This window comes from Ambystoma mexicanum, chromosome 1p (assembly GCF_040938575.1).
Source record: "Ambystoma mexicanum isolate Mex_15411 chromosome 1p, UKY_AmexF1_1, whole genome shotgun sequence".
NCBI classification, from domain to species: domain Eukaryota; kingdom Metazoa; phylum Chordata; class Amphibia; order Caudata; family Ambystomatidae; genus Ambystoma; species Ambystoma mexicanum.
The window spans coordinates 1,271,534,748-1,271,548,958 of NC_090921.1; the positions used below are offsets into that span (position 1 = coordinate 1,271,534,748).

At 41.3% G+C, this 14,211-nt stretch overlaps 1 protein-coding gene across 1 annotated transcript in view; it reads left to right on the plus strand.

Moving 5' to 3' along the window:
- Positions 1–13,561, plus strand: part of PRR12 (proline rich 12) — an 886,666-nt gene extending 873,105 nt beyond the window's left edge. Inside the window, exon 14 of the mRNA XM_069605180.1 lies at positions 1,151–13,561. Coding sequence (XP_069461281.1) covers positions 1,151–1,291 — 141 coding nt within the window. The 3' untranslated portion in view covers positions 1,292–13,561. The remainder of the gene's footprint in view (positions 1–1,150) is intronic.
- Positions 13,562–14,211: the final 650 nt, after the last annotated feature.

The window sequence follows — 14,211 nt, forward strand, 5'->3', positions numbered from 1 at the left end:
CAGTCAGGATTCAGGTATTTGAAATGTAATGTCCAGTTTCTTTTGTGCTTACTAAAAAATAAAGATCGGACTAATAAACATCTAAATGCTGCTAATTTCAAAATGTCTAGAATTATGGCCTTCTAATGAATAAATAGCAATAAAACAAGGATTTATTGAACCACATCTGCCTGAAGAGAACATTTTGTGCTTAACAATTTATTCTCATTTGTGAAAGTGCCCTTCCTTTTTACAACCACACTAAGATTAGTGCTCCCTCTCTTCCATTGTTTTGCTGTTATGTTCTGGCTGAAATAAGTTGCTTTTCTGTCTGTATTTATTTGTAAACTGCAGTTAAGAGCAAATGGAAAAAGGGCAGGCATAAGTGGTGACCCCCATGCTAACGGCTCCGTTGCTAAACCTGACCAGATGGTGAAGGCGATATCCTCACCAGTCTACAGAGCGAGCCTTACTGGAGCCAGCCAGTGACGATGGAGCTCACTCATTTGAGCATGCTTTCCTGATGAATCGCCTAATTTCAAAGTGGTGTTACTGGCCATATGCAGGTTGTTTAAACTTGATAGTATCTCTAAACAAATTGAAAAATATGCAAACGAATACTAGATATGGTTCTAATTTTAGAGAAGAGAAAAAATACAATGGTAAAATAAAGGTAAAAAATGGACAAAAACGTTTCTAAACTAAATATGTGCCTTTCTTAAAAAGAGAAGCCTTAAAAAGAGAAGCCATGCTACGTTATCAAATCTGTGAGGGTTAAATGGTCAGTGTTTCGTTGAAAATAAATGTTTTCACCATCTCGGTGTTCAGTAAAAAGTAGTGAGATTAATCGGCTCAGTGTTTTCAAATTGCAAAGTTTCCACTTGAATATCAACCTGTTTTTGTCAGTGGGTCCCAGGACTGATAATAGCTTCGAGCTGCAGGTGATATTAAGGTGCATCGGCAGTTGGGTGTGCCTGCCAATAATGTACTACAAGGGGAGCCAATATCAGGATTCAAGTGCATTAGCAGAGCTGTGTGTGGGTGGCACTGCTGCAATAGGACCGCTGCGCGGCAGTATTGAATTATTGCCATGTAAAAGGGGTTGGGGGTTTGGGAAAGGATGGTTCACAACCAACGCGTTCATTGCATTTTCAATTGTTTCTTTTCACAGACAAATGCGATTGAAGAGCAGGATGATGACCTGGGGCAGGAGGAAGTTGTACAGCAGTGCATGAGAAATCAGCCATGGCTGGAAAAACTCTTTGAATCCTTCACTGACCTCCTGACGCAGGCTCAGAACAGGTGTGTGTGACATGTGGTGCGCAGGACCCAAACGCAAGCAAACCGACTGAAACAAAAGATAAGATACACCAGAGACGATGCTGCTGAGAGAGGAGGAAGAAACAAAACGCCCTACTCCTTGACTTCCCGTGGGTGCCAAGGGTGGACAGTGGCTGTCCGTGCATCGGCTGTGGGGGAAAGCGCAAAGCAGGACACTTCGTGCTGACATCGCTGGATATTTTTGCGGGCATTTACTTTGAACCCACTCTTTCTTTTGACTGTGGCGCTTCACAGGAGGTTGATTGTTCTCTCCATCCTTGCCATGCTGGCCCCCTCTATCTCCCCCTCGCTCAACCCCCTCCCCCCCCCCCCACCACCACCACCACCACCATCATTCTGAATCCCTTTAACGAGAGCCTTGAATGAGTGGAATGTCTGTTGTACGTTTTTTGTCTTTCTACCCCTTGCCCTGCCTTGTTTCATGGGCTTTGCCTAACCATTTCATTGAACTACAATTGGATGTGAAATGAGGCATCCCATCTGGCACAGCACAGCAGGAGCGGCACCCCGTTTATCCTCAGCCTCACTATTTATTCATGAATGCGTGTGTATGTATGTATGTATGTATGTATGTATGTGCGTGCGAGAGAGCATATATAGAGTAAGACATTTGGGGGCAAGGGAGTTTGGAAGGGTGATTAATGTCTGCCGCGTCATTCTGAATTAATGATGTGGTTGAGCAATGACTGCATATGAGTAACCATAGGAGCCAACGCCACAGAAAGCTGCATCACGTAAAAGATGTAGGGTGGTAGCACAAGCGCAGACCAGAGAAATTGGAAACTGCAAAGATTTGAGGCACATCTCACCTAGATATGGTGTTTTGTATGCATGCTGACAAATGCCATGCAGTGCTCCTCCATGTCATCGAAATGTGCCCCTTACTTACATTGCTATTGCGCTGAGCTTCATTTCCATCCCTGCAGTTGCATGAGTAGCCCCAGTTAACAAGCTGTCCTCTTCCAAAGTGCTACAAGCAAAGTGTGCTGGGTTTATCCTGGCTCAATGACTCGCTTCCTTTTCAAAATGCTGAAGACCATTTAGTCCAAAGACACCAAGACTGGAAACGAAGTAATCCAGAAACAGGGCTCAGAAAAACCCAAGCAGCTGTTCCATGGAGATAAAGAGTGTTTGTCAGTATAAAAGTGAGGGACTCTGTAACTGGAATAAGTGAAAGGTGCACAGACTGAGGTACATGCCATTCCAGTGCCTTGTCTGAAACATAGAAAGGGGGTTGAGGCTTTGAGTATTTCATGTTGGGGATTGATTCAGTGGTAGATCAAGACATCCCAATAAAAAGAAATCCAAATGGAGGCATTTTTTTTAGAAATGGTGTTAATGAGCACAGTGACAAATCTCCAGAGCCCACAACTAGGCTGAGAATAGAAAAATCCCCAAGGTAAATGGACCCCAAAACAACAAAATGTACCATCTCCTAGAGAAAAAGATCAAGGGGGCATCCTAGACTAGAGCGATATTCTGTACACCACAAGTCATATCCACTTTTATATAGTGCGAAGGATCAGACAAAAATATATAGTAAAATCTACTGGAAAGAAAATGAGCTTAACCTAGGTAGTGCATGTGGAGGATATTCCTAGAGGGATTGACTGAATGTTTGGGGCAGTGCAAGGCAGGGTAACCCGCTAAAGCATTCTTCCGGAGCGGGAAAAGTGGCCACATGCTGTGACAGGCAAGACTGGTGGCGCACACACAAAGCCTTAGAGGGAAAGGTTGAAATAAGTGGGGCAAATGCACAAGGAGTACACGTTCAGGTTGGGCCAATGCAGCAGAGAATGGTTTCCTCTAACTGTATAGGAGAGAACAATCTCTAGAGAATACTTGCAGGGGTATGGGGCAGTTTAGCACATGACAATTGCCATATTTCAGCCTTATTCAAAGAAAGACTGATCTACCTAAAAATGCAGTAGGAATTGCCTGGAGGGTCCAGAGATAGTTCAGCAGGTCCTACAGGAGAACCATTCTGACAACCTAGCCTTTCTTCCTTCGAGGCAGTTTCTTCCGATCTCACCTTTCTTTCCACTGATAACCCCTTTTTTTCCTTATGTTTCTCATAATTCTTGTTGCTCTGACGTGGGATCAGCAGAGTTCAAAGTTTTGGATGGCCCCAACGTGCATCACTGCATTCTTGGTGAAGAATTAAATACATCCAAGAGGTTTTGTGGCAGTGATTCAGCTGGTTTCTAATCTGTGACTTGACTATTACTGAAGGAAAGGAAAGAAAAGAAAAACCTACATGTCTGAGACCAGTGATGCGTTGCACTGCATATATATACCTTTTGGACTAATTGACATTTCAACCTCTGCCTAGATCAGCACATTGACAGCGAGGATGGCACAAAGCTGCTTGGCAGGTCGGAGCACTCCATCATATGTGTAGTTCATAGGCACTACATGAAGATATTTAAAAAAAACTCTACTTTAAGATGGTCTCACTCTGATTAATGGAGACATTCTGTAGTCCATAGACCTGCTGGACTACATTTTTAAGCAAGGAGCACATAACTGTTTTTAGATTCTATGGTAGGACGTTCCCATTTCATGTTCATGGTCCTTGCTTTTAGACTGAAGTCTGCTACCATTACCGTAATTAACTGCTTCGTACCACCAGGTCAGCTACAAAGGGTTTGGAGCTGTGTGTAACCTTAACCTTTTGCAGACGTTTCTCAGAATCAATCCATTAGAAAAACATTTTACCTTTGCTTCTCACTTGGCGTTTCTGAAAATCTTTGGCTTTCCTGCCAGTGTTGGCTAAATCATATGGCAATTCTAGACATGTCCAAAATTAGGGGCCAGAATTTTGTCGCTATATAAGATCATTACAGTTGGCAAACTGTTTTTGCAAGACGAATTTTGACAAAACTGTGCTTTGGCAGTCACATGTCCAAATTCTTTGCTGATGGTATTTCACTTCTGCATGTCAAGAATCCGAGGTGTTCATTGCAGAATCCAACCTTTGCGCACGTTGGTTCCTCAAGGTTAGATTCACAATATCTACTACTCTTCTCCTTAACTGGGGTATGGAAGCCTACCAAGACCACTATTTTTTTTTACATGAGCTGAATCTAAAGACCAATGTCTTCCACCTACGGTAAAGTACATTGTAGACTGAGTATTCAGATCCTTCAGCGAGCAATTCACTTTATTCTACTATTTTCTTTCCTGCAACGTCTTCAAGAGGAAAGTGTCTCTGACGTATTCAGGAAAACCACAGTGCTGTATTGTATGAAAGAAAGGGGGATAAAGATCCACACCTGTGTACTTAATCTCTGCTTTTCTCTGGGTTTTAGCTCTATCGAGAAGCATGGGTTTGAGTGCATCTGATGGCCAGATCTCCTTGGTTAGGTAGTCCTTCAGAATTCCTCCGATTCCTGCATTGTTGCCTGCTCTGGGGTCAAAGGTGGACTGCTTTAAACCTGGTGTATCTCAAAATGCTCGAGATATCTACAAGGAACAAAGTTCAGTGGATTTCAACGGAAAAGGTTCTGTATCTGCTGCTTGATAACTGTTTGGATCTTTGTGACCTGATACTGACGATATTGTTAATCATTTCTCTACTCCACAATATTTTTATGGTTCATTAAGGGTGGTTTATCACACATTAGTCGTCCAGGTCACCAAGAGTTTTGGTAACTCAGCATGAAAGTGCTCCCTGCTGAGGTGTGTGTGTGCGCGTTCAAACTACATGTCAGTGGTGTCAATCCAGGCTGATCACAAAGCTTCTAAATCCCTCTGAAGTAGGTATACTGAGTAGCATTGAGTTGGATAATCATATCATCTGTATCTGTCTGCAGTGTTGCCAAGCCACTGCTCATAAAAGTTGTTTTAGTAAAACACCCTTCAAGACTTGCTCTTCAAAAGTTCAAGGGGTGTGCGGGTTTGGGGTTTTGGGTGCGAAATCATTAAATATGGTGCTTTTGCGAATGGAGTGGGGTGGGTGTGAATTGCCCTGTCTCTTTATGGACTTGGTAGTCAAGCCACAGTGTGGAATCTGCTGAGTGCCTGTTTAAAGCACAATCTTAATGGGCCAAGACACCTTGTCCAACACTGTAGGTGGTGTTGGTTTCAAACTCCTTTGGGTGTTGATAAGCAGAAGGGTGCCAGTTTTTGTGTTACGTAGACTTCACTATCTATCCTCAAACTCTTTGAGTGCCATGTAACCTCTGCCGTGCTAGGACACAGCTCCCACCAACATGTTTTTCAGTTTTATAACTTTGTATCTTGCCGGTGCAAACAAACTAGAGCCTTTGTTGAGATCTTGGCTGTTAATTGCCTAGGGCTACTCTTAATTGCATCAACTCTACATGGTTGTATTGACAAATGTTTGTTTTCTTTCAGACAAGAGGTGAGCATTACACATACACAAACATTCTGAACCGTTTTGTGCACTAAGATGTGGGCTTTCACTTTTTTTATTTTATTTCTGAATACCAGGAAAGAAATACCTGTTTGCCAAAGTATTGTTAATCCACAATGAGTGTGCATGTGAATCAGCCCATAGGAGTTTGGGCAATCTGTAACTAAGTGAATGCACAATCTCCTATGTCTTAGTACATGCTTGCATGTGACAGGTCCGCGTAGCTTTCCATTGGTGTGCGTGTGGGAGCGATCGGGGGTGGGGGGGGGCGTGTATGTGGCTGAGATAGTGGACAAAGGGTTTTAGGATGGAGTTGAAACCGTGAACAACGGGGTTCAAGAAGTATGTTGACGAAGCTCTGCACAGAAGGTTTCTGAATGCAAATGGAGCTGTGCATAGATGTGCTTGAGATTCATGCATTTCAACTAGAAACGTTTGTCTTTGGCATGTCCAACTCCGGAATTGGTATAAATAGGGCCGTACTCATTCTCTGTCATTCTTCATTACCCTGCTATTCCTCCTTACGTTTACATTGCGATATGCTGCACCTTCCTTTCCTGCTACTCGCCTCTATTCTGTCAATCAGGGCAACAACAAGGAGTTTTACGCATAGCAGCAGAGTAGTATATTTTACCAATAGCCAGAACTTTCCTAACAACATAAGTAACAAACATAAAATCAAGGGTTGGTTAAAATGCAACTAGCAACTTTCATTTGTGTAACTCCTGTTCATTTTATCCTAACCTCTAGCTAGTTGTTTCTTTTTTCAACTCCCTTTTGAAGCAAAACCGATCCCAACCTCTGAATAGCGTTTTACCATTTCCAGGGCATAAGGATGGGGAAAAAGGTTAAGTAGGAAGTGAGAGTCGGGAGAGAGTTATTTTATTTTTTCATTTTTTTAAAAACAACTTTCTATTGTATATATTGTAAAGTGGGGGGGGGTCTATGTACCATATTGTATTTGATTCTTAACTAACTGAAGAGGAGGATAAATGAAAGTTTGCGTATGTATGAACTATTCAGTTTGACTGAACTCTGACTAGTATTTTTGTTCAGAACAAGAAAAGGGAAAATGGTAGTAAGATGGTGCTTTTGTCACAGAGGCACTAGCTGAATTTACTTTTTCTTCGGCTGAGATTTTACATGACTGTTTTACTGTTCTTAAAAAAACAAAATGAACAAAAAAAGTATTAAGGCCACATCTAGGTTTGTGCCTCTTAAGCACCTTCAAATCCCCTGTTACCAGCCACCCGCTGCATCTGTTTCTGCATTACACTTTGACCAAAAACTCAAAATTATTAAATATAATTTTAAAGGGAGGAAGAGGAGGGTATTTGTACCCCTTTCCCTCTGCATGGGACGTCAAAGGAGTTTTAGCAATAGTTTCTCTTGTCAATAATACTCTCCCCTGACTGGAATTTGACAACCTTCACATTCTTGGGAGGCTCCAGGACAAGTTGGTTATTTTCCTGCTGAAACTAAAACCACGTTTTGGATTTTTGTCCCACCCTGACCATTTGCTTTCTTCAGAGGGCCAGTCGTGTGAGAGCTTGAAATCTTTTCTTTAAAACATGATTGTCCATACTCCGGGGGCTGAAATTCTGATGGATTTTCAGGATATCAATCATTCATATTCATGCAAAGAAAATGTGCATACATTTAGAATCATTGTATGCAAATTCATCTAATTAATATTAATGAGGCTATATTGGTTCCACACTTAACATAGCTTTTCGAGGCTTGACAATTAAGACTGCTGAGATTGTTGAGACTAAAAGGAAAACTCGCCAAATGTAATTCTCCAACGTAGGCACCACCTCTAGATTTATATGCTTGCAATTCTTCCCCATCTTTTGGAAAGATTCCTTCGTCATGGCAAGAGGTATCTGGGAGGATATTCACTACTGGAGGATTGTTGTTGTAATCTTTACTGATGCGCAATTGCCTCTGTGTTGTCATTCCGTGACTCCGACCCCATTCTCTGATCTTCCATCTAAAGGATTCTGAGATCCGGTAACATTATTTTTATGTTTGATATTTGTTCTTATTACAAACACACGTGTTCCAAATTCTTTTATTTTCAGCATTCCTGCCCTTTTTAACACTTAGCGATAAGGACTTGTGCATTCATCCTTGAGACATATTATAGTAGTTACATAGCTAGAAATCAAAAGCACAATATACATATTTGGTAAGAGAAATGTTGCAGTTCTATCTAGATCAATGTTTTATAATGTTAACTAGTACGTAAAATAATGTATCATTGTAACCATCCAAATCACTGACATATGGCACGCAGTGCATCTTGGTGCTGATAGAGTCCAACACACTTGTTAATGGCAGGACTTGGACACGCGTAGCTCAAAACCAATGCAAATTTCCTTTCTGACATTAATTTTAATAGTTTCAGCTTCCTGTGTTTAGACACAAAAGACATTGAGATTAGGGATTTTAAAACCGATTTTAAAAGCTTAGCGTGAGTCAATTTCCAAAAGGATATTTTGATCCAATTAGTTCAGGGCACATAAAGGGATAACCTGGGAAGTGCTGCTTGGCTGTTTAAAATGAACTAGACTTTTTCTTTTGCAAATCCTTCATTTCTTTTCTACAAATAAACCTTTTGAAGTTATACGAGTGATTTGTAGCAGAGCCCTATAGTCCTGTTCCCATTTCTGATTTCTGCCATCACCATCTCTTCTAAATATCCGTCTGGCTTTGACTTTCAGGAATTGCTGGTTTTACTGCCCTCCCCTTCTGATATAGACAATATAATGTTAGCTAAAAAATACCCCTAATCGAAGTGTTTCTTTTCAACCAATTTTTGTTTCTAGTTCCTACACAAATACATATACACAGTGTTATTTTTTGGAAGATCATTGGAGCACGCCCCTTGTGCTCCAACCATAGCAGCATTTCACCAGCCCTTTTGTGGCTCGAGTCCTGTCGCTAAGCAACACTTTGGGAATGTATGGAATTCTTTGGATCCCAGCAGCGTGTTCTTGCTATTGTGACTCTGCATTCCCAATTTTTTTTTTGCAGGTTCCAAAGACAGATCTAGCTGCAAATTCCAACTCCCTATGTGCTGGGCATTGGATCCCTTTAAGCATTAAACTTGGTGGGCCTTCCTAAAATTGGTGATGACGATTTATGGGCATTCAGTACTGACGGTGCAGGTCCTATGTATTGTGTTCTTATATTGTTCTTGGTCTTTGACAAGAAAACATTGAACACTAAATCCTCTTATAAGGCAGATGCTGTTGTCATGCAGTGCTAGAAAACTCCATCTGGTGGTTGGCACACAGCCATTGCAGAGATTCCTTATATTAAGGGAACTGCTTTTGCGGAACGGATCATTTAAATATTTGTAAATGTATTAAGCAGAGCACACCGATGTTGCAAATACCTTTAGTCTCCCACCCTATTAACATTTTCTGTAACCTAGGCACTTTTTGGTCTTTGCTATTTGTCCAGAAGCATGTAGTCTGCTAAGCAGCGTCACCTTGCTTTTGCATAGCCAGCAATGCGTGTCACTTTAAGGAGCTGCATAGATTGCGGACAGTAAACTTTCGATGTAAGCAAGTGAAGGTGGCGTGTCCACTGCATTTTCCCCACTGTTCCTATCATTTGAAACCAGTGTTTCTGGCAGACATGCATAGTCTCCCAGTCTCAGGCCCTAATATAAACTCTAGCCCAGAAGAGACAAGGGGTGTCTTACATGGTTTAATCTTGGAAAGAATGAGAGAGCAGGGAGACTCTGGTGGGCAATGGGCAGAGGATTAGAAATGAAGGGTAGTCTTGCAAATAGAATTGTTTTCTTTGTGTGGTACATTTTAAAAGGAAAATGCTTTAGTGTTAAACATTGCTGCGTTTTCATTTCTACAGAAAGCTAAGTAATATTAGTCTGAATTGGATTACTCCTCTGATATTCTCATTTCAATGAGTGGGTGTGTAGAGCCTAGTGTTAAAGCTAGGTTCGCCTCACTTGTCAGAAAGGGTGCCTATCGAATGATTCAGAAATATTTCGCAGAGTAACATATCATTGAATTTGGTTTCTTCCCAACTACCCCAGAAGTGCACTTCACCAAAGGAACGAGAGCCATGTTGGCATTCCTAGCCAATATTTCGCAGGACCTTATGTGCAAGGAGCGCTGTGTATATGCTTCTAAAAACACTCCTGCATGGATACAAAAACAAGGGCAAATTTGCAACTGTTACCTAGTATATGCAAAGTATGTGAATCTAAATAGATTCACAAGCCACAGAAGACACACTTTACCCAATTATAGTCTTTGTGCTTGTATCTGTTTAGAGACACATGCACCCAAACAGCCTCGTCTTGCAGGCATAACGCAAAACGCATTGCTCCTGGATTAACACAACCTCTAAACAATACAATAAAGGCCTTCAGCCAGACGCATAATGTTTTTATGGGGTGACCTTTAAAGGCCCTGTTCAGTATTACAGAAGCAGGCCCACCTAAAACCCCAATTGGAGAAATCTGACGGCGGGATAGGTATTCTGGGCACTTTTCACATGGCAGGTGGTTTAGAAGTCCATTTGTGCTAGCCTTAACTATTTTTTATGTTCAGTGTTTATGAAACTCACCAGTGTTGAACCCATCGCTAAGAGCCCCCAATTTCTGCAGATGAGGAAACCGAGGAATAGGAAGCCTCAATGATTTTCCCGGAACACAATATTTGCTACTTGCTTAAAAATCAAAATCCCACAACCAGTGACTCCGGAACCTGTGAAACGGTGCAAACTGTGATTTCTACAGTTCTGCAAGGAAAGGCAAGGCGCTACCCTGGCTATCTAGGGTTGTATACAAGTAATCTATACATCCTAATGGATCTCACAATGTGTTCTACAGAATTATGATTCAAAATTCTGTTGCTTGATTTTTGAGGGGCTTCCTAGTTGTATGTTGGAAAGCTTAGCCCATATAAAATCTGAACATAGTTCGTTTTTTGACCCATAAGCCATCTAAACCTATGGATGACATTGAACTTGGACTAAATTACCTGTTACTGTTACCTTGGCTTTCTGAAAAAGGGAGCTTCATATGTGTTCCGCTTGCAGACCTACACATTTTTGGGAAGGATGAGGTCCTTGCAGGTGCGCCTGCCTTTCTTTCAAAGTTTCTCTTTAATTTCTACGTGATTCAGATGTCGTCCTTAGTTTTCTTTGCATCTGCCTCTGTGGCCACATGGCTCACAAGTTCTGACTGGCTCATACAAAGGATTTTAAGATCTCTAACAAGATTGTAATGTTAACTATAGTGATCACTTTCCGGATAAGCCAGTTATCTTGAGGCCCATTGCTGGATTGTTCGTTCCTTTTTTGAATGCGGTTTAAAGACTGTGATCCTTCATTGTGCAGACGTCCTTACGTGTAGGCCAGAGGCAGGTTTTGTTGCTCCAATGTCATGTATCCTCGAATTTCACCTGTAAAGAAGCCACACATGGGCTACTACTACTTCTTCATTTTCAAAGCACTAATGCATCGATATTGGCCAAAACCTTCCAAATAAAATTCTAGGTTAAATTGGTTGTTTTTTCCCCAATTCCTCAGTTTTAAAATCTTCCCATAAATGTAGGGGCAACCAGGCTGACATATTTGGGCACAATCCCCTTCTCTGTTTCTAACGGTCAGCATGGATGGAGGGAAACAGAATCAAGTGTGTAGAGCTGGTTGGTATATAGTTTGAGGTCTGTGTATCTGCATGTGGGCCGGGCTCTTGGAGTGAGTCTGGAGGAAGGGAGTCTAAGGACTATGCGTAAGAGTCCCTATAATGCATAACGTGTAGTATTTTGGTCCTACCGTGGTGCTGTGTTTTTTTTATTGACGATTCATGAGGTGTGTGTATATGTGTGTGTGTGTATATATATATATATATATATATATATATACACACACACACACACACTCTGTCTCCCTGTCTCTCTCTCTCTCTCTCTCTCTCTCTCTCTCTCTCTCTCTCTCTCTCTCTCTCTCTCTCTCTCTCTCTCACACACTCCTAGTTTCTTTCTGCATTGTGAGAATAGTCTCCGGATATTCCTTTGTCAGATAGTCTTTCTTTTATACATGCATCACTTCTTTTTCCAATGACCCACCCTCCTGTGGTGTATCTGCTTGAAAATGTACTTAACATATAGAACCATCCAGTGTGCCGTAGTCGATATCCTGGCTTCATACATCTCCTAGTGGAAGAAAACCTGAATCACTTCAATTGGTATACAATTCAAAATGACGCAATGCAAAGAACAAACAAATGGCCTCGGGCCTGGTTCACGCATCACTGTTGCTGAGGGACACAAACCAGTGTGTTATGAGGGAACTGTATGACGCAACTAAAAGTGTATTGCGATAGGTTCTTGAAGACTTTATATGCTGCCTGTGAATCCTATCCTTTTCCTTTCTTCGGAGGACTTGGGTCTGCAATTTGTGTTTGGCAATAATGGAGTTATCATTTAGCCCCTCATTTCCTTTTGCTACAGGAGAGAAAGCCCAGTAGGGTATTTCAAATTCTTCAAACACCAAAGGTGGTCATTGTTTTCAGAGCTGCAGAGGATAATTTGTACTTCAACCTCTCGAAGGACCTTGAAGCTATGGACTTAAAATGGGTCATCATTTGTTTTAAACGTGTACCTCTTTTTATTTGAATAGGAAAAACTGTATTGTAAATTAACTGGTGAGCGACGTGCAAGATGAGAAATTAATGAGTTATCCACCTCATCTACGTTTCTTTGAGTAATAGTGTGTACCCTCTTCCTAACAGTCTCCCCCGATATACTCCCTCATGTTCTTCTTGTTTTGTGTCAATTTCCTGTTGTCTGAATGAATAGGTGGTTCCAATGTAGCCATGTGCACCAAAATCTTTGAGAGGCAGTTGACAACTTTGCCCTAGGTCAGCCTTGCCACAACTCTTTCCCAGTGGAAAACGCAGAACATTCTAACATTTGAAAGCTAAGCACAGCTTTCAAAATTCTAGCATTTGAAACCCGTCTCTCTACTTCTGTCACTGCTTGAATGGCTTGTTAATGCGAGATGGATGATAAATTAATTTCCTCCCCTTTTTAAAGCAAGTACCAGTATTTTGGTGGGGTATGGGGTAACTGAGCAACCGTTTAGTTGTAAGCGGCTGTTGGGGGGGGGGGGGGCGTGCAGGAGACCTTTGTTGTGTTGGAAGCAGCAGTAACTTTATTTTTTTGAGGTAACCGCTGAGAGGTTTGGAAACTGTGTATATTGAGATGATTGCACTGTTGAAAACGCCGAGCTAATGTTGAGACAATAAAGAAAAAATAACTGTAAAGTAGCAAAAAGTGGGTGTAAAAAGTATTTAAATAATAATAATAAAGAGACAAATGAGTTAGCCAAATCTTCAACAACAGAAATATACATGTATATTCTAACCTGATCTTGCTCTGAGTGGGGACACATTGCTTTGTGTTTTTATTTTCCCCCAATTCATGCTAGTTTGGTAGATTCAAAAAATAAAAATGTTGAGTTGATGTCTACAGAATACTATTGCGGACTTTGATATCCCTGCAAACAGATATACTTCAGAATGGAAACCAGACTATCTCTTCCTAATTCCCTTGCCCTCTTCTTTACACCCCCTCCACCACCCCCCATCCTCCCACTTCTTATGTGTCCTATCTAGATTTTTTTCTACAATGTGTACTATGTGTAACTTGTTCTGGCCTCAAAGGTATTGTTACAATATTTGAATTTGTGTTCCTGTATGGATGTTATTATATATTTTTATTGTTTATTAGTGTCTGACAATGTTTTTCTCTCTCAATATGTACAACTCACCTTGTATACTGTGTACACAAAATGAAAACACACACTTTTACTTTGCATCGCTGTGGGCCCGAGTTATGGGTTTTCTTTTCATTTTAGTTCATTTCTTTCTTGATAAGTTACAGCCAGTAGACATTGTTGAGGAAAGGCAGTTGGACCCTTGACGGTCCTGGCTTGCATCATATTACGTGAGGGAAGTTTTAACAGCTTCGAGAATGTTTGTATGAGTTGACCTATGGCCCTTGTCAACCAAACAGCAAACGCCTGTTGACTACCCAAATGCTTCACGTGCAGAACTACTCATCGGATCTTTGTCAAACAACTTCCTGGCCACACGTCTGTGTTCCTTTCGCCTTAATGTTAGCGCATTCACAACGATAACAAAAATATCTTTGCTTCAAGCCTAAAAACTGGTACACTCAAATTGAGTGAAATGGAGTCTGTATTGCACGGGGTAATTTACAGCGATGGTTCCCGTTTAAGAAAGGAAACAAAAGACAATCCACATTAATATAAGCCTTCTGCTGCAAATGCTCAATGAAAAGGAGCAATCTTACATACAAGTAACTGTCCGTTTTGCCTGCTATGTGATCCTCTTACCTCAGTGGTTCTACTGTGGTCTCACGAAAAAGACCATCAATGCTGCAAACTTAAATGTATGGGCTTCCTACCCCAAGAATACCATGAATGGCTAGCACGCACAGGCG